The sequence below is a fragment of the Vigna unguiculata genome, chromosome 10 (genome assembly GCF_004118075.2).
Source record: "Vigna unguiculata cultivar IT97K-499-35 chromosome 10, ASM411807v1, whole genome shotgun sequence".
Classification (NCBI taxonomy): domain Eukaryota; kingdom Viridiplantae; phylum Streptophyta; class Magnoliopsida; order Fabales; family Fabaceae; genus Vigna; species Vigna unguiculata.
This window is the reverse complement of record NC_040288.1, coordinates 40,576,828-40,603,777: the sequence shown is the minus strand read 5'-3', so window position 1 is coordinate 40,603,777 and position 26,950 is coordinate 40,576,828. Positions and strand designations below refer to the sequence as shown.

Genomic DNA, 26,950 nt, shown 5'->3' with positions numbered 1-26,950 from the left:
GAAATATATATGTTTCAGACACGAATAAGATGCGTTAAAAATCTCACATCAATTAAAGGTAATATCAATTTATAATAATAAATAAATATAAATCTTTTTTACAAACTCATTTTGTAAGGTTAACTTTGTAAGACTCCACCTTATTTTCATTTATTCTTCACAAAGTTAAACTCATAATTTCTTCTCTTGTACTCTTAAACAAAATTTTAAAATAATTAAAAATGTTTTCTTTAAGCTAAACAGTATAGAGTTAAAGATTTATTCAAAATATCATTTAAATCATAAAAATCTTACTCAAAACTTGTGTTCCTCTCAACATTTACTCATTATTTAAAGGAATAATCAAAGACAATATGGGTGTTTATTAGGAAATGGAGGACAAGTTCATCTGAAGAAAGATATACTTTTATCAGTATTCCAGAATTAAAAGATAAAAATGAAAAAAAAAAATCAAGGCAAACTAAATTTACAATTTATGTAAAAACTAAGGAATTATCTTCCAATCAAATAAACACTGTGATGCCTGCAGGCAGCAGGGTTAGGTAGCTGTTGAGATCAGAAGAAGAACATTCTGAAAGCTTCAACAACTTTCTCAGGCCTGTCAAAGATTCAAAAGGGTATATTCTTAGTATGTTGAAAAAAATATTTCCCTATTTAATGCTATGTCAAAGTTGTTTACCAGTCCTCTTGTGGCATGTGACCTGCTCCTTCTATCAATTTCAGCTGAATTTGTGATGGATTTCCATTCTTAAACTGCTCTGCTACAGACTGAGGCAAGTATTTGTCTGATAATCCCCAAGCAACAAGAATTGGTTTATCCCATCTGTAATCAAATTACAAACCCTAGTTATCAATGCAAGTTTAGGGTAAGATTTTGATTTTCATATCTCTTCCCACAAATTAGAGTTGTCATTCTACACACATGCATAACAAACAATGAATATGCTGAAAAATGAATGGAGTTATAAGGTGAGTTAGTGATAAAGTTGAAAGAAAGGCGAGAGAGATCATGGATTCAACTTCTCTCATAATATTTGAGAGTTATAAGATTTGTTTGATGGGTTTGGAAAAAAAGGCGAAAGAGTTGTGAGTTTAACTTCATCCACTAACAAAATACTAACAACTAACATTTGCTGATAAATAGTTTTAGAGGATTCAAATTAATAGTGTATACTACATACTATATATGTCAGATTAAAAATGTTTCAATCTCCCAACATGCTAAAAAGTAAACTTGATTCTTGTCTGAGAGTTACTGTTGCCACCCAGATGTTTAGTGTTGGGTTTTATATATTTTTCATATATATGGTTTATGGTCATGGTTATATATATTTTATATCATATGGTTATAGTCATTGAGAGATTGTGATTCCATATGGTTATATGATATTAGTCTTACACATATAAGACATTTGACACCACTTTTACCCCAAAACCTTAAAGCAATGGTGTTATGGGTCTTTATTCTTATATAGTGTTTAACTTTATCTTTTCTATCTAATGTGTGACTTTGACTCACACTTGGACTATTTCCAACATTTAGTTCCCCCGCTTCTTTCATCAAGAACAACTAATCAATTCCAAAATAATGATAATAACGAAGCATGAAATTAATATACCTCTCAGTTGCAAATCCTTCTGCTATTTGATTGAAAGTACCTTTGAAGTTAGCTTTTCTTGCAGCTTCAAGTAGTGCTGAAACCCAACATCAGAAACTTGGTTGTTACTAAAACTAAGTCAGCAAAATTAGTTTTACTTATGTTCATTACATAAATTTATAGTTAATAAACCATGGTTTTTCTAGTGACTGAACTGAATATATATATCAGGTATAAATATAATCATTTTTCATGAACATCACTCTGAACTTGGCACAAAGTAACTTTTCTTCACTTCCTGCATATAATATAACATATCTATCGGTTTTATAAACAATTTCCTTAAAATTGAATTACAAGCAGAAAATTTGAGACCACCAAAGTGATGATGTCTTGTCTGTCACTAACCAAATCCAGGTCCACTGCTTTTCAAATAAGGTAGCCTGTACACGTCAGCCTTTTCATTTTTTAGAACGTAACTGCAAAATAGACAATCTATAAGAACAAGATCCTTAAAAAATTTTAGTTTGAGGAAGTGTTATTTCCTTAATTCACATTTTGATGCTTTAACAAGAAAGATGTTTGCACCAGTGGGTTACTGAAAACAACAATGAGTAAGCTCAATGCTGCTCCTGCACTAAAATTGCAGGACTTCACAGTCTTTGAACAATGCATTATATGAAGGACAAGGAGGTTTTCATAAGTGAAACACTTACCACATAAGGTGGTGCTAAAGCCTAGTATGATTCTGGTTTAATGGATGTGCGAAATTGTTGGTTTATATTCCTAATTAAGCTAAGTTAATTTGTTTACTTCTATCTGTGAAAAACTATACAAGATATTTTCAGCACTTTGGAAATGGCATAGTAAGTTGCAGTTTACAGCTTCAACTTATAAAATTACCAGGCAATAGTCATGTACAATTTTTGGATACATACGGGCTACCTCCTTCAATAAACCGCTCAGCGATGATAGCATTCTGGCTTGTAAATTCACCATACAGAGGAATTCTAGAAACGAAAGAAAAAACATCAATGGAGTTATTATAGTATATGAATCAAGATCAAACAGCCAACATGTCACAAAAAGACAAAACAGCATTAGTATCAGCTCTGCATTGTGACATGTAGAACATATTTATGGCCAAACCACATCATTCATTGGTAAAAACTGTCATGAAATACTCTAATTTTTTAGCTCCATTGATAAGGTACTATTCATTGATAAGAATAGGAATAAGGTTGTTCTTTAGTTGAAGAAATACTCAGTTACTAGAACATTTGGAAGTGAAGACAGTGCTCCATAGCCTTCAAGTGATTGAAATTTTAGAGATAAATCTACAGAACATTTGCATAGATTTAGCCGAGAAGTTCAGTTATACATTCATTGGTACTGTAAGAAATAAACCTTAGCTTCTGAAAAAGTCCAGGAATGGAAGATGAATCTGTTAATGGACTGTTCAGTATTGCTAGCTTTGATATCTTGCTTGAGTTCTTCAGGGCCCAAGTTAGTCCATAGGAACCTACAAGAAATCCCTTGAGGAGAATTACGAACATATGTTAGACACAGTATTTAGTAAGGAGTTCACAAAACTAAAATGCAACTAGAATATACATCTACTTTTAAGAGAAGCATTCCATCTTTATGTAAATGTATCACATCGTTTTAGAAAATTTTGAATGCAAAATATGCTACTAACTGCAGATTGTATTATTCATTCTTTAGGTACCTGAACAACTAGGAAAAAGGGGGATTTGACCTCTAACACCTCAAGCAGTTTATCCAATGCATCGTGGAACTCCTTTTCTATGAGAAATGAAAGAAATGCATTAATGAGGTTTCTGCAGGAAAAACTGCTTATGATATATAAGATGTTTTCATCACAAAACCTGTGTAATCAAAACCATATCCTGGCTGCGGTTTGTCACTGAAACCAAATCCTATCCAGTCTGGTGCAAAGCAATGGAACCCTGAATCTGACAACTGTTTTAAGAGGAAGAAAATTTAAAACAGAGAAAATTTAAACAGATTTAATCATAAGATAATGAAAAACATGCAATGAAGGTAAAGTGACAGTGTAAAATCAAGAACAAGTAATGCTCAAAGTTACTCATAATCTGGAGAAAGAAGGGAACAATAAGTACTTCAAATTATTGCATTAGTTACATGGTAACAGCTGACACTAACAGCACACAGTTCATTATTGGCTACTGGGGTTGAAGAGTTCAAGGATTTTGAAAAGGACAAAATATACAATTGCTTGTGTTGTTCTATGCTCCAATCAAAAATTAAGTTTAACCTCGTTACAGTGATGAAACTCTAATTCTGACCGAAGACCTCCACAGAAAACACAACAATTTTTAAATTTTGTCCTTCTGAGATATGAGAGGCTCAAAATCATTCATTCTGATGAGAAGATCATGTTTGATTGCATACAAAATAGAAGTAGCATGAAAACCTGAGACATAACAACTCGGTAGCTAAAAGATTGTGTAGGAGCACCATGAAGAAAGACAATTGTTCCTCTTCTGCTACTAGCTGACCCTGCAAAATAAGACAAGGAAAAAAAAATCCAAAAGCGAGCATTTTCCATACATTTCTTAAACTTGAAAATGGAAAATCAGAAACCAATTCCTCAGCTAAGAAACAAACAGTACCAGTTTCTCGCACAAACCATCTTAACTTGCCAGATTTAACGTATGACCCGTATTCCTTGCCCTTGTCTTCTGTCCTCTAGCAAAACAAAAACTATTACTACATTCCCACTCAGTGAAAACCAGCATCACTGATCAATCAAACATTAATAGTTGAAGAAGCATCATCAAGTCATGCACAAACAACACAAAGTCTTCAATGTTATATATCAGGAATCAAAGGAAGTAGAAGGAGAAAAGAAAGATTGGTACATAAAGCATTTGGCCAACGTTGCCATCTTCAGCAGGGCTCTCAGGCAATTGAATAGCACTGCGGCTTGAAGCGTTGTCAGTGACAAACCCAAAAGGGTTGAATGCTGAGGCTTCTTTGTCCTCGGATTCACCCTTCTCTGTAGAGCTAGCTCTCACTGTAACACTTCTTGTGGGTGTTATTCTTCTTTTACAGCAGTATGTGGTGGAAGAAATGGCAAGGTTGAGAGTGGGAGAAAACATGGCAGAAAAAACCATTGTTGGGAGAGGTGACTTAACGGTTCAAAGTGAACATAACATAACCAACGATTCTAGCCAAAACTTTTTTGTTTGATATTTATCTTTTCTTGGTTGCTTCATAAATTGCGGTTGATGTCCCCACTTCAACGTAGTCCTCATATATTTCCACCTAAGATGTGGCATATAGTGAGAACTGGTAAGAACACACCACGTGTGATTGCATTTTTTTTTTATACTTATTAAACTAAAAATAACAATTCACACAATAGTTTTCGTAAAGAAAATATTAAAAAGCTGCGTGAATAAGGACAAAATGGTATAAAATATGTACAAATGTGTAACGTTGTATATGTAAGTCATCCGTAACAAAGCATTTATCATGTCAATGGTAACAAAGATAATAAGCACTTGTATACATAATAGTTAATAAAACCATTTGATTCAAAATTGTAACATCATTAATATGTTCAAGTTAACTTGTTGAGAGTCACAACATTAAATGGGTTAGTTTCTGGCTTAATGAGTTCAAAATACTTGTGACAGGAAAAAAATAAAGTGACACGAGCTGACAATTGATATTTGCAACCTTGATCAACTTCTATTTGAAATTTTCCTTACCATTTTCTTGTGAACGGTAATAAAAAAATACATTTTAAGTCTAACTCAACTTTAAAAAAAACTTATAAGATATAATTTACATTTATTTATATATTCTAGAATGATTTTATCTTTAGTCAAACCTAACTATATAAGTTTGATATACATATTTAAAAAGTAATTTAATTGTGACAGTAAACATATTTTCCCACAGAATGTGCAGGTGGTGTCAAGTTTCTATAATTATATAATGGAGATAAAAATTGACATGACTTGAGCACAAAAGTATATAATGTATATTTCTATGTCAATGTGAGAACTTCACAACTTAGTAGGCTTGTATTGTGGCTACTCTTCTGGATCTTCTTGTTAAAATGTTCACCAGAAATTATTACATGAACATGAACCATTCCTGAAATGATGGAATCTGGTTTTATCTCTAATTATTAGTTCCCTGTTGTAAGCTTCTGAAACCAGCTTTGCCATCTGGTGACAATCCACACACATTCTAAGGTTCTTAACTATTCTTATAGTAACTCCAGGGCCTGAACTAATGAGGGCATAGGCAATAGCCAACTTCTCACTATGCCGGTAAAGTGCAGTCTCCTTATCCTCCTCCCCAAGATCAAGGAAAACCTCTGATGTATCAGGTGAATAACCTGCTTTAATCAAGTCCTGCATCATGTTTTCTAACTTTTCATATATATATTTAGATTGAGGATGTGACTGGTCCCCAGCAACAAATTCATAAACATTGCCATTCAACTCCATCAAACTGCAACCTGGTGTTTTCTTGATTCCCCTCTCCATCATCATTTTCCTCACCTCACGCAGGTTTTCCCATCTCTTGCAGGCAGCATATATATTACATAACAAGACATAAACAGCCCCATTTTCAGGCTCTAGCTCAAGAATTTGTTTAGCTGCCATTTCTGCTAGATGCACATTTTTGTGTACTCTACAAGCGCCAAGAAGTGATCCCCAAACAATTGAATTTGGTTTCACAGGCATATTCACTATGACCTCAATGGCTTCTTCTAAATGCCCAGCACGACCAAGGAGATCAACCATGCATCCATAATGTGTCACATTAGGTTTAATTCCATGTTGCATGGTCATGGCAGTGAAAAAACCTTTTCCTTTCTCTACCATGCCTGCATGTGTGCATGCACACAGGACCCCAATATAGGTTATCTCGTCTGGTGTAACTGAAGCCTCTATCATACTTGAAAACATGGCAAGAGCTTCTTCACCATGGCCATTAATGGCAAGGCCAAGTATCATCGCTGTCCAGGTAAATTTGTCTTTCTGAAGCATTTCCTTGAATACTGTTTTTGCTTTTCCAACATTCCCACATTTAAAGTACATGTCTATCAGAGCATTCCCGACAAAAGTATCATTTTTTATACTGTTTTTGTCAATGTAAGTCTTCACCCATTCCCCTAGCTCAAGTGCTCCCAGATGAGCACAAGCCGTTAGAATGCTTACCATGGTGAACTCGTCAGGTTTCACATTTGACATTTGCATCTCACGGAAGAGTGCTAAAACCTCTATGAAACGGTTCATTCTGAGGTAGCCATCAATCATAGCAGTCCAGGAAACATAATCTCTCTCTGGCATTTGATCAAAATACTTCCGAGCTAAATCAATTTGACCGACATTGGCAAACCCAGTAACAATACAAGTCCAAGAAATAACATCTCGAGCCTTCATATTGTCAAAAACACCTTGTGCAGCATCCATTTCTCCACAAGATGCAAACATATCGATCAAAGCATTTTCCAATATGAGATTAGGTTCAACAGTACCTTCCTTAATATACTTAAAAATGTTCTTGCCCCCATCAAAATCCTTCAATTTAGAGAATGCAGAAAGCATCAATACTAGTGTAACTGAATTGGGCGACACTCCTCTCTTCTCCATCTCAATAAAAAGCTTCTTTGATTTCTTAAATTGCTTAACTCTGTTATACCCGGATAGCATTATATTCCAGGTAACTACTTCCCACGCATCACCCTTATAGAAAACCTTGTAAGCCAAATCCACAAGCCCACACAAGGAAAACATATGTATGAAAGCCTTTTGAACAAACAAATTAGAATCAAATCCATGCTTCACTGCATGGTTAAGTAACACTTTCCCATGCTGCAAAGCCATGTCACTGTTAAATCCCTTCAACAAGAAGGGAAATGTATAACGGTCAGGCATGATGCTATTGGCCAGCATTAATAGATACATGGAAACTCCATTCTCAGGACGGTTGATCCTAGAATACCCCTTGATCATGGTATTCCAAATGAACACAGTTGGGTGCGGGATTGTGTCAAACACCTGACGGGCATAGTCCATATCCCCTGATTGATGAGCACAACAGAAGGCTATGACTCTATTTTGAAATAAAGGGTCTGAAGAGAGACCAATTTTGAGAGTGTGGCAGTGAATTTGCTTTAGCTGGTATGTGGACTTGCACCTCTCAAGCAAAGAGATTGGAGATTCTCCAAAGCAGTTTGAAGAACACACAACAGTAGCAAGAGTGCTACAAATCACTCTATTGGGGAACCAAGAAAATGGAAATTTGAATGTTGCAAGTGAAAAAAACAAGGGAGTTGACAAAGATAACATGGAGAACATGTCATCTCACTCAAGTGCATATCTAGGATCAATGTGACAAGTATCTATTCATGTTTTGTGGTCACTAAAAGTTTGAAAATTTAAGTACAAGTTTAAGTCTTACCTAAAGTAAAAATGAAAAGAAATGAAAATTACATAGAAAAAGAAAGACTTACTCTAAAAATTGAGTTGGAAATAATGATATTAGATTCATGTCTGATTGGTAATTACCACTTCAATTCTATAACAAAAAGATAATAGATAATCACACTTCCAATGCAAGGAGCAAGATTCTATGAAAGCTTCTCAAGATACAATTATTTTTGGACAATTGATCGTACAATTTAGTATTTTTTTTCATTAGCTTAAATAACTTTTTAGTTTTTTGTGATACTTTTCTTAGATAGATAATAAAAAGATTGTTTTTTGTCTTCTATAAAAAATAAAAAACTATTTTTGCTTTGACTCGAGTTGTTTACTTACCCAAGTGATTTAGTTAGTACTCGTATGATATGTAAGTGATTCATTAGGATTAACAAGTGTATTATTGTTATGTACTTTTCTTAATATAATTTCTTTTATTTTAGTGTCTCATAATAGTTTTATTTGTATTTGTATCTCAATTTATTATTAGTTCTTTGTAAAAGTTTTATTTTTATTTTGATCATCGATATTATTTGAATAGTGTGTTATTTGGTAAGCGATCAAATAGATAATAAGTAGAACTAAGATGTGTTATTTTAAATTGTTTTATTTTGAAGGAAGAAAATCAGTTAATATCATGCAAATACTTTTTATTTTCTTCCGATATGATTTATATATATATATATATATATCGTCCAGATTTCCTAAAAATCCAATACTTATTTGATGATAAAACTCAAAAAAGTTGTATATCTAACACCCTTGAATAATTATAGAGGGTTTTTAAAATCCTGTCTTCTCTGGATTTCACCCTTAAATAGAAAAAAATGAAAATAATAATAATAATAATAATAAGGGACACAAACCTAAGACAAATATACACGTGTTAATTCTAGGTAATTATTGATATAGTCACATGAGGGACAGTGTATACTTAAAATATCTCAATATGCAATTAGGGATGGCAACGGGGCAGGGCGGGTACGGGTATCATGATCCCATTCCCATTCCCATAATAAAAATTCATCCCCATCCCAAACCCAACGGGTATACAACTTTTGACCCATCCCCATCCCCACCGGGTAACGGGTATTTTCTTATACCCATACCCATACCCATTTTTTTATTGTTCCATATATCAATTAAATATTTTTTATAAAAAAAATTTAAAAATCACACCAACGGAATCATGATACTATCAAAATATTCAATATTAAAATAACATACTCTTTTTGATTTTCATGATGTCAAATATTAAGAAAAATATTATAATAGTATAAATCTCAAATTAAAGTATCAAATAACAACTAAATAAAATTCAAATAATTATATAAAAGCTAAAAAATTACACATTACTAAAATTTTATAATAACCAAAATATTTATTAATTTTACAAATGATCAGTGGTTTCATTTGCATTCGATCCACCTACACATAGAAAAAAAATGAAAAATTAGATATGATATAATAATTGAAATTGAAAATTTTAATTACTAGAATATAATGTACCTTCTTCATCAGATTCATTATCATAAAGAAGTAAAGATAATTAAATGTGTGACCCAAATTTGAGAATATCCATTTGAACATAACATAACGGAAAAAAAAATGTATAATTAAGATTATGATAAAAGGAAAAGTACCTTGAAGATCTGCTTAAACCTTAAAGAACAAGCCAAACAATTAAAAGAGAGTAAAAAAGTGTATAACCAAAGTAACAAAAAGAAGAGCTACAAAATAAGAGTCAAACATTTTCATGAAAATAAATAAATAAATAAAGATAATCAAATGTGTAACCTAAAAATTATTTCATAGAATGAAATTGAGGAACACCTATTTGAACATAACCATGTACAGAGAGTAAAAATTATGTAATAAGAAGAAGAAAAATTACCTTCAAAATTAAATCTTGAAAAACAAACCAGACAATTGAGAGATTAAACAAAGTGTATAACAAAAAACAAAGAGAATGAGAAATATGTTATATATATATATATATATATATATATATATAAAAGTATATTTTATTTATATGTATATATACTATATTATATTATATTATATTATATTATATTATATTTTATGTGTAAATATATTATTTATTTATATATATTTTTTAGATTATTTAATAAATTATAAATAGTTTAGTAATTTAAGCGGGGACGGGTATTTGGGCGGGTATATATATATCCCCATCCCCAGTTGAAAATTTCGGGTATTACCCATACCATACCCATACCCAGTCAAAGCGGGGATTCCCCGTCAAAACGGGGACGGGTTCGGGTGATACTCACGGGCACGGGTTTATTTGCCATCTCTATATGCAATAGAGAAAAAAATCGTTTCTCTTTAAAGAAAATAAAAATGGACAAAAATAATTGAGGACTAAAAGCAAAAATCTATGATTTTATTAGATACTAAAAGAAAAAATAAATAAATACATGTCTGAGTCCTATTTTATTGCTAACATGTCATCACCTAATAAACAACTAATCATTTTTTATAATCTTTTATTTAACTTTTATATGATAGTTTCGAATGAAAAAAAGTTAATATTATTTTGTTAAAGAATAAAAAAATTAATATCATATATTAAATGCACAAAAAAGTATACCGGTTTAAAAATCCATTATATGAATACCAATTTACTAATAATATAAAAAGTAAAAGTAATAATACCAATTTTGAACTCATATATTCAAGATATTGATATTTTAATATATATATATATATATATATATATATATATATATATATAGATAGATATGAGTTCAAAATATTTATCTTTGATTTACAAGATACTTCACTTTCTAGTGGTTCATCACTTCGCTAACAGAAAATTACTAATAAAAATAAACAACCCTGTTAACGGAAAAATAAAATTACCAATAAAAATCTTCTACTCTCTTAATTTAATATAATTGTTTTTGTCTCAAAAAATATGTACAAAAATCAATCTTCTAAACAAAAATAATTACTTTTTTTATTCCTTTAAAAAACTTGCAAAAACTAATTCTAAAAAAACCCTTATTAATCTCCTATTTTCCACTCCATTACGATCCAAGGAAAGGATAATTTGTCCACCTTGCCACTCATTCTACCAATTTCATTGCTCATTAATATGTAGCATCTTTCTTCATCATTATAGATTTAATAAGAATCTATAAAACTAAATAAATCAAAAATGAAAATTGATGTCCAATTCATTAATTACAACTGCCATTTGTCCTGTTTTTTTTTTTATGAGACACGTTCCACATCATATTTAAGCAAAAAAATTGTCAAATAGACATTTTTTATATGCTTTAAATATTACCCAAAAGTTTGACATTTCCATATGATTTAAATATTTTTGTCAAGTTTAAAGCATATCATTAAAATTAAAACATGATATGCAAGTTAACTTCTTAGTTGGTTAAAGCATATCAAACCAAACATGCACTATAGTTGGTTAAAACAATCATCTTCTATCCTATCAGGCACATACATCAAATTAGTAATTAGGCCAATGTCTATACATGCGAGATATAAACTGCCACTATTCAAACCAACCCTAGAAAAGCAATCCTTACATCAACGTTCTTCATTCAAATTTTGAAACTATGAATCTTTTATGTTTTTCATTGAAACAATAAAGTATGAATAAAATCATTTCTTGTTACAAAAGGTTATTTTAACCAAAAAGATGAAATTTAAATAGAATTAACCTTTATACTATAAACATGTAATGAAAATCCTGACAATAACACGAATTAAAATCTACTCTGTAATATGCCCCTTCATGAAAAACGTATACCTGAAAATTTCCATTTTCCCATGTACAACTGAAATATATAAAGTCATTCTGACTGGATCCAATCCTTGGCACAAATAAGGGCCTCAAGAGTGAGGGAGCTTAAAGAACTACGGTAGCTATCCATTTTTCTAATCTGGGTGTCAAAAACAGAATCTGCAGACAGAGTGGAAACTGGTAAAGACAAAATATCAGATGCGATTCTAGACAATGTCGGATATTTCAATCCATTTACTCTCCACCAGCTCAGAATATCAAAATCCTCTACTATGGTTAGCAGAGGCTCTTCCAGATACTCTTCCAATTCTGATTTAAATTGAGGGTTACCAGTAAAATCAGATATATAAAATTCATAATCAGAAAGACCATCACCATCAACAAGAAGTGAGCAGTCAATAGAATCTTCTTGACATATTTCTTTTATCATAATGTCATCCCCATCATCATCATTTGTTGCTGTAAGAAACATCTGGGTGCTATATTCAATGAATAGATCACGAAGACCATCCTCAACAGTCTTTATCCAGGTCTCAGCATTCTCACCGAATGTCTTAGCAAAGGTAAATTCCACAAGTTTCATTTTATGCCTTGGGTCCATAGCTACAGCAATTGCTAAGATGATGCAGCTTTCTCTCCAATATTGGTCAAAGTTCTTGTGCAAAGGAAAAATCAAACTTCTTATGAAAGGATCCTGGATGAAGACTGCTTGTGTCAGCTCCACCTGAATTTTTGACACTTCAGAAAAAAATAAATTTGAAGTTGGGTATGGTTGCTGTGTCAGAATTTTGGCTGCATCATACAAATACTTCAAATATGAGCAGAGAGTTTCAACCTGATTCCAGTCATCCATTGTCAGAGTCATTCTGTAATCAGAATCAGTGGTATCAAGGCAGATGAAGATTTCCTTTAACTCACAGGCAGCTACAAGCATATGATAAGTTGTGTCCCATTTACAAGGGTCATCAATTGAAAGATTCACCATACTAGGTACTTGTAAATGTTGCTTCAAGTCAATAAACTTCTCTTTATGGGATTCGGAAGACTTCACATGCTTTACACTATCACGAACCTTGCTAATAGTTTCTCTTACTGCCCATAGTGCATCAGCTGCAAGGCGACTAAGCACACGAGCATAGCAATTCTGGTTTAACAACTGACCATTGAGAATGGCAGGGTTCTTAACAGAGAGCAGGCCTCTCAGATTTTCTATCACATTCTCACTGGAAAAGGATTTATCAAGCGCAAGAGTAAACAGCCGACCCTCCAAATGCCAATCGGATAAACAGGTCACTAAAGTTTGATTTAAAGAGTCTTCAGAACCAGGAAAGGGTACTGTAACGACATTGAGAATAGGACGATGTAAGTTCCAATCACTATCAATGAAGTGTCCTCGAACAAAAACATAGCCCATTGCCTGGTTCGAAGTCCACAATTCCAATGTCAGGTTGACTTGTCCAGGAATCACATTAATAACATTCAATAGATTTTGCTTTTTCCTGAGGTAAATAGCGATACAATCCCTTTCAACAGAATTCAGACATGATGGATTGAACTGGGGTTGGAGAATCCGCACAAAATCAATGAAACCCTGTTGCTTCACAATATGAAGAGGATAATCATGCAAAATTATCATTTTGGCGACATCATGGTTGCAACGCTCCTGATCAAATGAGATACCATTACCAGAAAACCTAGAATTCTCTCTTGGCCGTTTCTTGGGAGGATTGGCAGTATACAGAGAACCACCTGTTTTGGGATATGAGCTTTGTTGGTTTTTCTCCCGAAGTACTTGACAGATTCCCAAAGAAATGTGTCGTTTCAGATGGCTTGTACCAGCTAGTTTTGAATCAGTTATGTAAGAAAATGATTTTTTGCATTGGTTACAGTAAGCCCTGGTACATCCAGCTCCAACAGCTTCTACAGTGAAGTATTCCCACACCATAGACTTTTTTCTCATCCGCTTATTTGGTTGCATTCCTGAATAAGGTATCACATCATTATTATCGGGGGTAACTTGAGCATCAAGCTCCATCATAGCAAAAGTAACCCTGGAAAACCAAAAAATTAGAGCGCCAAAGGGCATCAATGAGTGGCTCACCGAAACTAAAAGTTGTATTATTTCTTATACAAAACATAAAAAACTAAAAAAGAAAAACAATTTATAAGGCCCTGAAGTTCAGCTGCTAAGGGCAAAGTCTCATAAATGATATCTAAATAAAAAGGAAATTATATTGGAAAACAAAGAAACCAGAACTCTTAATTTTGCTGACAATCTTGAGTTTTGGAGGAAGGTTGAACATCATCTCAAAATGAAACCCACCATGTGAAAAATTCACTAATACTGTCAAAGTTAAGACAGTCATTACCGGAAAGATATCAAGACTTCAATGTCATCTATATAGTATTTCCTCTAAAGGCAACTCATCACATTCTTTTTTGTTTGCTTTCAGTCTCTACATTATAAACGATAAAGGTTTTAAGCACAATGTCTATAACCCTAAACTATTTAGCACAGAAGCTAGCAAATAACTAAAGGATTAACACACATAAAAATAGTTATCAATCTAGGGATGAGGCGCATAGTGGCCAACTGTGAAAATGCTATAGCAGGGTAGAAGGAAGTGGGATGGCCGCTATTTTAAACTTATAATTGTAACTAAATAATTTATAAAATACTAAAAAAAAAGATAATTAAAGAAATTCATGATAAATAATAGAGCCACAATTTACTCGTACAATCACCATCAATTCAGGTACAAGTAAAAAGAACATAGCAACAATGTCATACAAATTAGATAAACATTAGCAGAATATAAACTAGGAAGTCTAAGGAATAAAATAGAAAAGAACAGAAGTAGGAAAAAAATGCCCTATGCAGTGAGAAGGACAACGTCACAACTAAGGTAACTTTTTTGTGAAATGATCAAGGTCGAAAGGTTTCAAATCCTATTAACCAGAAAAGGCACTCAAAACAGAGAGAGTAATAACAATTTTACCCCCCAAAAAAATACAACATGCTACAAGACAAAAGAAAGGTTGTATCACGGTAGTGCTGCTATGGCACACATAAAACCACTATTTTGGCTACCATTGCAACCACAATTGAAAACCAATTCACTATTTGAACCATATAGCAATCGAAAATCACTACCCTAATCTGCTATAGCAAGCTATTTGTGAGACTTATGTACAACCTCTTTAGTTATTTCTAGTTTAAAATTATTGCATGGTGTACTATTCATCATTTATATGACATATGTGAACATGTAGTGGGCCAAGTTCATTCCTCGTCATTGTGAAAAATCGTCGAACCAACAACAGTTATAATATTGCGGGCGGGATTAGTCTCTGGCAAAGTGGACGTAGAAAACCCGTGGCAGAACAAAAGAATATAATATATTTGAATTTTGTTTTGTCTCCAAATCTAACATTCACTTCTTTGATTTGAAATTCATAACTCTAAAGTTGCATGGCAGTTAATGATTTAGTGTACATCCGTGCTATAACTATCTACGTTAGCTTCAACATGTATCTTGATGAAAGTAACTTTCCCTTGCAAGATATACATACTTAAAACCAGTGTTAAATTGAGAATCGCAGAAAATGGCGGATAGCCGATAATCTGCTATATCATAAGCAGATAATGCCGCTGGTAAACAAGGGAAATCACATAGCAGTTGAAATTTGTAAAAGATATCAACTATATATGCATAAAAAAATTAAGTTTCCCGTAAATAAAAGTAAAATGCATAAAGCTTTTCATAATACTAACTGACAAAGTTCAACTGGTCGGAGATTTGTCAGTGATGACAAGAGGGTGAAAAAGGAGGTGAACAAACACTGATGGAGTAGTGGGGCTCGATCTTAGGTGAAACCCTGAACAGAGGTTTTTGTATTGGAGAAGATTAATGGGTTTAAGTGAGTAGGGGGAGTGGAACAAAGGGACTGAGTAGGAAAAAACATGTGTAGTCCCATATCCATCTCAAAACCACATCGCAACGCATGAAAGTGAACGCAAATCCTAGGAATTGTTCCATGCAACAGCACTATAGTCACTACTTAAACAACACAGCTTAAATCAAAACCTACAAATAACTTGTGCTCATTTATACCAGTAATCTCAACAGTCACACTAAAATTAAAGGTAGCATTCACATTTTCTTTCTCGGTAACATCCATAAACAATCTAATGAGGAAGATTGACAAACAGAACACCCTATCCGCCCGCATCATCAACAGAGCAAACAAAACAAAATTTAATCAAAAAATAAAACAAAATTTAATCAAAATATAAAACAAAAACCCCGATACTCAGGAGAAAGAAAAAGAAAAAAAAATCATGAAGTGTACACAAGGCTCAACACAACATTTCACTTGAACACAATACCCGACTCACTCATTTAACATCACAATGAAAATGCGCGACGAAGACAACAACGACTGAGCACAAGGAATAGGTCCTGATTAAAACAAAAATATTAATCCAAATAATATAAATACCGATGTTTCCTCGTGTGTTTTCCGTTCTTTCGTTTATGGATCGAACAAAAACAATACAAAACAGTGAGTAAAACCAAAACAGAGAGACTCTAATCCGTTACAGAGTAGCATTACATTCAATTCAAATAGTGAATAGATAGAGAGAAAACCTTGAGAAAAGGGGAAGCTGAACGAGTTCGTGCCACTGTCACGGCGGCGGAAGAGTGAAACGGCTTTGTGAAGTGAATGGAGAAAAAAACGAATGAGAGAGGAGTGCTTATATATACACACACGTGTGAGTATGTGCGTATATATAGATGAATATATATATATAGAGAGAGAGAACGAACAATTATGGTTGGAAAGCGGAGAGAATGTGTACGCGCGGCCGAAAGAAGGAAAGGAGGCAATGAGGGGTTCAAACTATGCAACTTTTGAACTGCTTCCCGATTTGCACTTCTAAACCCTTCAATAGGGTTCATCATATATATATATATATATATATATATATATATATATATAAATAATATTATATAAATACACAGTAACTCGTCTTAAAAAAAAATAAAGAGGAAAAAAAATGGAGATTATGATGGTGGGAATTCTAATGTTTTTTGTTTGTGAAAATACTTCATTGCCATTTCAAATTTTGGCTTTAGATAATAAAAAATGTACGGAAAAATTACATCATAATGAGATAAAAAATAAAATTATTTATATAAAAAATTATAAAATAAACATTTTACCCATAAAATAATAAATAAAAATTATAGAGAATTAAAAATATTAAGTGCGTATTTTATAAACAATATGATATATCATTAAATAAAATTGTATATAAAAACAGAAAAAAATGTATAACTAAGATTATTATAAGATAAAATACTAAAAATTTAAAATATTTTTTAGATATCAAACTAATTACATCTGAGAGATAATAAAAATTATTTCTAAGTAACAAAAATCTTTTCAAATGAAATAAAATTTAACAATTAAAATAAAAAAAATAATTTGTTAATATTACTTTGTAAATAAAAAGCTTACATCATTAAATATTTGCAATTGATAAAGTCAGACATTTTTCATGTAAAAAATTATTAAAAGTATTAAGTGTGTATTTTATAAACAATTGGATATATCAATAAATAAAATTGTATGCAAGAAAAAAATATATGTAATTAAGATTATAATAAGATAGAATACTAAAATTTGAAAATATTTTTTAGATATCGAACTAATTAAATCAGTGAGAGATAATAAAAATTATTTCAAGTAACAAAAATATTTTCAAATAAAACAAAAATTAAGGATTAAATAGAATATAAATAAATAATTTGTTTATATTACTTAGTAAAAAAAGAGCTTACATTATTAAACACTTGAAACTGATAGAGTCTAACATTGTTTTACGTGAAACAAAAAGTTACTAAAAATAAATATAAATAATCTAACGTGACACCTAAAGATTATTTGATTAATTTAAATTAATAATACCTACGATATCTACATAAGTGTAATCAAAATTTTAATAAGAGGAAAAGTAAGTTAGAAATGTTAGTAAATTTTGTATATATAAAACAAGTTAAAGAATTAAAAGAACGAAAAAAGAAAAAAAAAGTGTCTAATAAAAAAAAGTTAGAAACTAAATAATATATATATATATATATATATATATATATATATATATATAAAGTCATTCGAATTATCTAATAATTATTATGTTTAGTTTAGTAATTTAAATGGAAATGATTATTTGCCCACTAAAAAGAATGGAGTGAGTCAATATAAGCATTATCCATCACAAACATATATGAGCTAAATAAATATACATAAGAACGACTATTTTTCATCCTACGAAAGACATAACAATAGAGATGGCAAATAAACCTATCTCCGTGGGTATTGTCCGAACCCGTCCCCGTTTTGACGGGGAATCCCCGCATTGACTGGGTATGGGTATGGGGAATTCCTGACTTTTTCAGTTGGGTATGGGGATGGGTATGGGGATGTACATATACCCGCCATAATACCCGTCCCCGCCATATCTCCATTCTCGTTTAAATTATTAAAATATTCACAATTAATCAAGTAACTCCTATATATATATATATATATATATATATATATATATATATATATATTATTTTTTTTCTTTTTTTTTTCTTTTAATTATTTCATTTGTCATGAAACTCATTCTCATCTCCAATATATTTTTTATCTTATCATAACCTTTATGTAATTATGTTAAAATGATGTATGTTAATAAAAAAAATATTATGCCTCACATTTGAATATTTATATTATTTTTTAATATTTTTATTTATTATAAATTTTTCTTTCACATGAGAATGTTTATACTCTCAATTTAAGGTAATATAAAAAAAATTCTTTACTTATTATTATTAATTTTTATTTAATTTGAAGAACTCTTTTGTTTCATTAAAATAATTTTCGTTATTTTTCAACCATTAAGTATATATGTTGATATTTGAAAAGTTTCTTAATTCTCTAAGATATTTTTCGTCTTATCATACCTTAGTTATACATTTGATTTCCTTTGTGTGGTTTTTTTCGATAGTCTCTCAAATTATTTCTAAAACACACATTTGTTACTTTTTTAATATTTTTATTTATTGTTTTTATTTTTATCATGTAGAATAATGTTTTGATATATTCTATCTAATTATTTTTTATTTTATAACTCATTATTAATCATAATGTAATTTTTTCACTTTAAATTCTATTTGAAGTGGTTAAAATTATATATATATATATATATATATATATATAATGATATTTAGGAATAGTATATGATAATTCACTACAAGAAAAACATGAAATGGTGACTTGATTTAGTCAGTAACCCATATCAATCACTATTTTTCGTCATTGGTGGTAGTAGTTGATTTATTGTCTGAATCAATGACTAAATTAGTGACTGATTCAATGATCGAATCGATACTTGATTTAGTGACCAATTTAATTACTAATTTATTTGTAATTTAATGACAAATTTTTTGGTCACTAATGATATTTCTATTTAATTTTAACCACTTCAAACGTAATTTAATAATTAGTTCTCTAAGGTATATTTCATTTTATCATACCTTAATTATACATTTGATTTCCTTTGTGCGATTTCTTTCGATAGTCTCTCAAATTATTTCTAAAACACACATTTGTTAGTTTTTTAATATTTTTATTTATTGTTTATTTTCATCATGTAGAATAATATTTCGATATATTCTATCTAATTATTTGTTATTTTATAACTCACTATTAATCATACTGTAATTTTTTTCACTTTAATTGTATAAATAACTTTTATTTACTACAATATAAAAATTTAATGTAATTGCTATGAATATTTTTTTGTCACTATCCAACATATATTGAAGCTCAAAAGATACAAAATCTATGTCAAAATTTTATTATTATGTTTATTATTTGTGTCTTTGTGTCATTTTGATCAAGTGATGTATTATAACTTTTATTAGTGTATAAAAAAGAGATTTATTATAATTTAAAAAAATTGAAGTAAACAAACATTTAAAATATATTTTAATTTGAATATTTGTTTTCCTTTTATTATTATGTTTATTAGTTGTTCTTTGTGTCATTTTGATCAAGTGATATATTATAACTTTTATTAGTGTATAGAAAAGAGATTCATTAGAATTTAAAAAATTGAAGTAAACAAACATTTAAAATATATTTTAATTTGAATATTTGTTTTCCTTTTATATTTTTTTTGAAATATTTTTTAATTTTATCAACTAAGTTCATCAATGTTGTAGTTTGCAAATTTAATAAATGTTTTGGTTCACATGAAATTTTATTTGGTATTCTAATATAAAATGTAAACAATTATAATTTATTTTAAGGTATTTGGCATAAAATCCTCCTAATATTGAATATTTCATAATATTATGTTTTCTTTACCGTAATTTTTTTTCTTTTATAAAAATTAATATTGAAGCAGTTAGAACACGGGTACGGGTATGGGTACGAGATTATACCCGTTACCCGGTGGGGATGGGGATGGGAAAAAAGTTTGATACCCGTTGGATTTGATTATGGGGATGAGGATGAATTTTTTATGCGGGAATGAGTATGGGATAGCGAAACCTGTCCCCGCCCCGTTGCCATCCCTACATAACAATCATGTTTTAAGGTCAATTGCATTTTTTTTTCTACTATTACTTAGTAATTAAACTAATATTATTTTTTACTATGTTTTGCACGAAAGGCCGAGAATCTATCACTTCAATGGAATTGAAAAAAAAAAAAACAGAAAAGGAACGTAACATAGTTATTAGTTAGTAAAACATTAGTTTTAATGTGGGAAAACAAATTCCTAGTTATGAAATTGTTTCTTGGAAAAAAATAAAAAGTTCGTGGAAGGGACTATTTTAGTATCGAAGAATGTAGCATCGTGTGCTAATTAATGAGACGTGTTAGCGTGGACTACTAATTGCATTTTAAATACTAATAATAATAATCCTTTCAAAACCAGTTTAACTTATTAGGGTTTAATTTAAAGTAATTTAGGTTCATTTTGAGTGCAAAATTTAATAAATTGATTTTATTTATTTTTTCAATCCAATAAAACTTCATCATAAGCAAAATGACTTGAAGGTGACGATGAGTCATTAATATCTTTGATTCAAATATACTATAATTCTTTTTTTTAACGATATAGATTTTAAACGCAATTAAATAGAAGGATTGTTTCCATCTTGTGCCAATTATCAATTGGTAATGGATAATAATTAATTTTTTTATGCAATATCTTTGATTCAAATATACTATAATTCTATTAAAATTGTTCAATATTTTAGCAAGTGTACCAGTATCCTGGTTTTAGATTAAAGGAACACTGAGACTTTACCAATCAATTTCAATAAATCTTAATCCAACCAGAATTAGAAAAATACAACCCAAACCAAATTTATTTATTGCTCTCTCCACCAAATTCACACAAAACCTAATTCAAAAACAATTTCTTACATCATGAACACAAAATATTTAATCACTATATACATTCATCGCACTTTTATTAAAGTAGTACTAATGTAAACAAGGCGTTATCGGGCTTGTGTTTATAAATTTTTAAATATGCGTGATATTATATACGTTTGTGTGTATATAATTTTTTAAATATGCGTGATATTATATTAGTAGGTGATAATATTATAATATTATTAAATTGATATGTAAACTAAAATTATATTTATTAAAAATAAAGTAAAATATATCAAAATAGATAAATAAAGAAGAAGAGAAAAAACTGAGATAACCGATTTTATAAAAAGTTTGTAAATATAATGATCGATTTTTAAAAATTTAATAAATATTATATTTAAAAGGTAAAATTAGTATTTTGAGATGTAAATACATAAAAGAGAATTCTCTTTATATATTGTTAAATTGTTAAAGATAAATTTGAGTTCTAAATACCAGGAGACTGCATTTATGATTTTAAATTATAATTTAACAGATGATCAGAACTAGCAATTTTTTTTGTTCGAATTGGTTTGATTGGGTCAACCTTCATCCATGACCAAGCCTATCACAACATTAGAACAAAATGTTGTAAAATTTATGCAGATATTATGTGTGATATGGTTAACCAACACTAAAGCAACATTGGAAGAGACCAGATGAAAAGGAAAGAAATATATAAAACCAGAAGAACATCCATCGAAGCAATCGAAAATGCAAATCCAAAATCAACTGTCAGAATTAACTTCACCTTTTTCAATAAATTAAGAGGAGCAATATGTAACTTATTTATCATGTTACAACTACAAGAAAATTTCCAACTCACAATAAAATTGCTTTGCGTTCCTAAAGACTAAAAAATATACAGACAAGGGGGTTTAGTTCTACAGAAGGAGTGTTAAAGAAAATTTGAAATGAACTATTCCACCCATCGAGATTGCTGCAGATTGATTAACAGAACAATTCATCCGAATTCAATGTGAACTGCATAATTTGATGAATCCAGCTCTTGTGAAGTATGTATTAGAGAGGTTTTGGTAGTGATCAGAAACAATCCTCAGCTCCTATGCCACAACAATCTACTTATCACCACCGCCAAACATTCCCATCATATCTTTAGCAGATCCCATCTGCTTCATCAAGCTTTGTAACCCACCCATGCCTCCGATTTGTTTTAGCATCTGAGGAGGGAGGACTTTGCTCATGTGCTGAGCATTCATATTTCGGGATAAAGCGCTCATTTCACCCTTCTTGGGTATTTTAAGCCCTTTCATTTTGCTCCATATCTTTGCAAGCCGTTTGTACTCTTCCATCATTTCCATTACTTCCCTGACTGGACGACCAGAACCTCGAGCTATTCGCATCATGCGGGACTCATTCATGAGCTTTGGGTTTGAGCTATCCAACTCTGTAAACATATTGTAACCATTAAAGGTTAGCTTATGAAGGTACATTATTTCAAAACAATTAATTTAGTATACAAAAATTTGATACTCTAAAAGAGGCAAACAAATGCCCAGCACATGCCTTCATTTGTCATTGAGTCCATCATTGTCATGTAACGCTTAATTTTTGCCTGGCTTTCCTTCTCACGGCCTTTTGGCATTAATTCGGCACTGAATCCTGGTAGCATAGAAAAGACCTGCATAAATCAACCAAGCAAACGTCAATAAAGCAAATGTGCAGCATCTCATTACACGGTAACCAAGAAGCTGTTACTAGTATCTGTTTAGAGCATCAAATATAAAAATTGTGGGTATAATAAATTCAATCAAACATAAAAAGGATGTAACCTGGCCAATGGGACCCATTTTAAGTATGTTCTGAAACTGCTCATACATAATCCTCAAGGTGAAGTTTCCCTCTGACAGCTTTTGTAGCAGTTCAGGCTGTTGATCCATAGGAACAACTTCATGTATTTTGTCCATGAACCCGGACCAGTCTCCCATGCCTGGATCAAAAGTCATTGAACAAGACTAAAAATTAATTTAAGCAAACTGACACAATAATATACTTAAAAGGGTGTAGGATAACCCAATACTCATGTAGAGAAAAAAGGGAGGAAGCACACACCTAATAGTCGACTGACAAATGGTTTAACATCAAAAACTTCAAATTCATCCATGTGTTCTCCAGTTCCAATAAATATGACAGGACTCTTTGTTGCTGCTACACTGAACATACAAGATTATTAGATTTCAATTCAAACCACAACAAACATACAAAAGCAACAGACACCCTATTTACATAAGTTGGTATTAAATTTAAATCGTATAAATACAATATAATTATCTTGGCAATACTTACGCACTAAGAGCACCACCACCCTTTGCGTGGCCATCCATTTTAGTCACAATGACGGCTCCAACTGCAACACTCTGTTTAAATGCTTGAGCCTGATCAAAAGCAGCCTGACCAATACTGCTATCCATGACGAATATAACAAGATCTGGTTTCTGAACAATGCAACGAAAAATATTAGATGTTGTTGACTATTGAAAACAGAAATTAACAGAGTATCCACAGGAAATACCGTTGCTTCTGAAACTTGACGCATTTCTTCAAAAAGTGCAGCTTCTTGTTTATGCCTCCCACTAGTGTCAACGATTATAAGGTCACAGTTTTCGCTCTTGAATCTTTCAACTCCTTCCACAGCAATTTTCACAGGATCTGACTCCATATAGCTGAAGAAAAATGGGCCATTGCAACCAAAATATTACTTGAGCATGAACACCACAGAAATAAAATGAAATGCAATTAACAACATAGAAGCAAGCATTTGTAATGAATGACAAATGAGAAAAATAAAACGAAAACAAAAGAAATTGTAAGATGAATCCAAATAGATCATTGTGAGAAAGAAAAAAAAAAGGAATTCTTTTAATTATTGGTTTCATGCATTTTTTATGTTGGTAAATTTGCATAGTAAGCCTGAGACACATTGTAAATTTTTATTAAGTCTTCTTTAGAAGAAATAAGATAAAAAAATGAAAAAGAGTACGCCCATTTGTGAGCAAGGGAATCTTAGCAACAAAATCTGAACATGTGATTGAAGAGCCAAGAGTGTAAAATCCATAACATATGAAAAAACAAATTGAGAATAAACAAATCTAAGCCCCAGTTTCCGAAATAGTCAGCGATAATCATCCCCAATCTTACTTTGTTACTCACTTAATACCTACTTGCAGACGAATAATATCCCAAAATAAGATTTAACGCCATCCAAGGCATGATCTATATAGAAACATAACTGCCAATGTAACTCATCAACATATAAAAATACAAGTACACAACCTTAACTTTACTATCAACATTCAGCAGGTATAAGTGCAGCATGGCTAACAACAGAACAATGTGTCAACTACAGCTAAATCCAATCATCTCTGCATCTCACGAATCAAATTGAATAACAACTACCAACACGTACCTTCCATAGAAAGGGATCTTAGCCTTAGTGGCGTTTTGCTTCAACTGATCAAAAGCACCAGCTCTGAACGTATCCGCGCATACTAGTGCGGGCTTCCATCCTTTCTTCTGATGATAGTACGCGTATTTCGTACACGTCGTCGTCTTACCAGATCCTGAATCACGCAAACATCCACGATCATTCCAATTTTGCAAAACGCAAAGCATAACGCTATTCGAAGGAAAGAAACAAACCTTGCAAACCGACGAACATGACGACGCTGGGTTTCCCCTTTTTCGGAGTGAACGAGGGTTTCCCGGGATCGAGGATTTTACAGAGCTCATTGAACACGGCCTGCTGGATGATCCGGCGCTTGTTGTGGCCAGCGGCGAGGTCGTCGAGGTTGACGATGCTCTTGATGTTAGCCTGCATTTCACGGACCAGCTTGAATTGCACATCGGATTGGAGAAGTGCGCGCGTGATGTCGTTGAGGCAATCGTTGAGGACTTTCTCGTCGATGATGGTCGCATTGCTCATCTGCTGAAGAGCACGCGAAATGCTCCCACCTAACTCCGCGAGAACCATCTTCGCCCACCGTCAGATTCTTCCTCCGATCACCAATTGGGTTTTGTTGAATTAGGGTTTGCACCACGTTCGCCGCCGCCGGTGAAACGAAAAAAGGTGAATCCAAATATCCACTGTGTATGCACGCCGTTTCTCGTATACACGCACACCCTAGCTATAGTTGGATTTTGATTTTTCTAAAGTTCACTAGAATTTGGAAATAAAAATCTCTTCTTTATTGTAATTTATAAATTGTAAATTAAAAAAATAGGTTAAACTACTAATTTATCTTTTTATTATTTTTTTTTAAAAAAACGACTTTGTAAAGTTTAAAAAAATATAGGTTTTCATCGAATTAATCTTAATCAGATCGTTAATTATGTAAAACAACTCATCGAATCTTTTTTTTTCTCCATATCTAATGTTTTCAAAACAGTTAATAATTTAGTTTTTTCAAGGCCGGTATTTTTTAAAAATAAAATTTCAATTAATTAATAGCTTTACGTTTAGTTGTCCATTTAAATTTTTTAAATAGTTTAGAAAATAGGAGTAATTTAATCTTTCGAAATTTAGAATAGGCAAATCTCCTTTTTATGGTTTTTTGTAGTCTTGTTTAGTTTATGATGATACATTTCATATCTTACTTTTGCAACTGTTATTGTTAATAGTTCATCTCTTTCGTTATTTAATAATAAATCGTTTATTGTGTACTGAAACATATTATAAAATACAAAATAAAGAAAGAAAAAGTAATATGTAGCTACGATTAAAAATTAATATTACAAATTTAAAAGTTGTAACCGCAATACAAATTTTCTAAACAAAAAAGATTTGATGTTTACAAAAATTTAAAATTAAATATTGCGGTATTTTATTTTTAACTGTATTGCTGCAGTTATAAAATAAACAAAGATAAAAAAAAAAATCTTGAAAAATGTACATGTCATAGAAGTTTTATAGATAGTTATAAGTAATATATAATATTTCTAATCAATATAAATTTATATTAATATAATGTATTAATTTTATTGAATTGCAGAGGAAAATTGTGAATTCAATCACGCCTTCAATTAAATGAAGATAAAAAATTTAAGGTAAATAATTGATATCAAAATCTTTTTTAATGACATTTAGGTGTATCTATAATGCTTATAAAATATATAATCATAATAATAAAGCAAAATTATAAGTGAAAGATTTTAGTAAGTATATTATTTTTACTATTATCATTATTAATTAAAATATTAATACAAAATATGTATATGATTTAAGATTATCTATTAAGTTTTCAACGAAGACAATTAAGATATATTTATGCTTTTGTAATGATTTTTTAAAATTGGACTTAAACTCACAATCCAGAGTGATCACATGTAGCTGTTTCTAAAATAAAAGAAAAAATACAAATTATTTTTCATTATTTTGAGTGGTTCTAATTTATTCGAGTAAAACTAAATTAATTTAATAAAGATATTTTAAATTATAAATATTAATAAATATTTTAAAATGTGTGTTTAACATATATTGAGTGATAAGTTTACATTATTATTATTGTAAAACATTATCTTTAACAAACACATATACTTTATGTATTAAATTTATTCCAAAATCA

At 30.9% G+C, this 26,950-nt stretch overlaps 4 protein-coding genes across 4 annotated transcripts; all 4 read right to left on the bottom strand.

Annotated features, from left to right (window-relative positions):
• Positions 1 to 342: 342 nt before the first annotated feature.
• LOC114166306 (haloalkane dehalogenase) lies at positions 343 to 4,826 on the bottom strand. The gene is made up of 11 exons (XM_028051020.1): positions 4,505 to 4,826; positions 4,256 to 4,331; positions 4,057 to 4,142; positions 3,488 to 3,581; positions 3,328 to 3,404; positions 3,006 to 3,133; positions 2,537 to 2,608; positions 2,007 to 2,077; positions 1,620 to 1,695; positions 680 to 823; positions 343 to 598 (listed from the first exon to the last, which is right to left on the bottom strand). Exons 1-11 carry the CDS (start codon positions 4,757 to 4,759, stop codon positions 556 to 558), a joined length of 1,122 nt encoding a protein of 373 aa, XP_027906821.1. The 5' UTR covers positions 4,760 to 4,826; the 3' UTR covers positions 343 to 555.
• Positions 4,827 to 5,594: 768 nt separating this feature from the next.
• Positions 5,595 to 8,220, bottom strand: LOC114167430 (putative pentatricopeptide repeat-containing protein At3g15930). The gene has a single exon (XM_028052518.1). The coding sequence runs from the start codon at positions 7,967 to 7,969 to the stop codon at positions 5,717 to 5,719; it is 2,253 nt and encodes a 750-aa protein (XP_027908319.1). The 5' UTR covers positions 7,970 to 8,220; the 3' UTR covers positions 5,595 to 5,716.
• A 3,543-nt stretch (positions 8,221 to 11,763) lies between these two features.
• On the bottom strand, positions 11,764 to 16,809 carry LOC114166194 (zinc finger BED domain-containing protein DAYSLEEPER-like). The gene is made up of 2 exons (XM_028050878.1): positions 16,535 to 16,809; positions 11,764 to 13,933 (listed from the first exon to the last, which is right to left on the bottom strand). The coding sequence occupies exon 2, from the start codon at positions 13,918 to 13,920 to the stop codon at positions 11,932 to 11,934; it is 1,989 nt and encodes a 662-aa protein (XP_027906679.1). The 5' UTR covers positions 13,921 to 13,933; positions 16,535 to 16,809; the 3' UTR covers positions 11,764 to 11,931.
• A 5,289-nt stretch (positions 16,810 to 22,098) lies between these two features.
• LOC114167269 (signal recognition particle 54 kDa protein 2) lies at positions 22,099 to 25,359 on the bottom strand. The gene is made up of 8 exons (XM_028052306.1): positions 25,029 to 25,359; positions 24,796 to 24,949; positions 23,902 to 24,052; positions 23,676 to 23,824; positions 23,442 to 23,542; positions 23,162 to 23,319; positions 22,896 to 23,010; positions 22,099 to 22,776 (listed from the first exon to the last, which is right to left on the bottom strand). Exons 1-8 carry the CDS (start codon positions 25,357 to 25,359, stop codon positions 22,448 to 22,450), a joined length of 1,488 nt encoding a protein of 495 aa, XP_027908107.1. The 3' UTR covers positions 22,099 to 22,447.
• Positions 25,360 to 26,950: the final 1,591 nt, after the last annotated feature.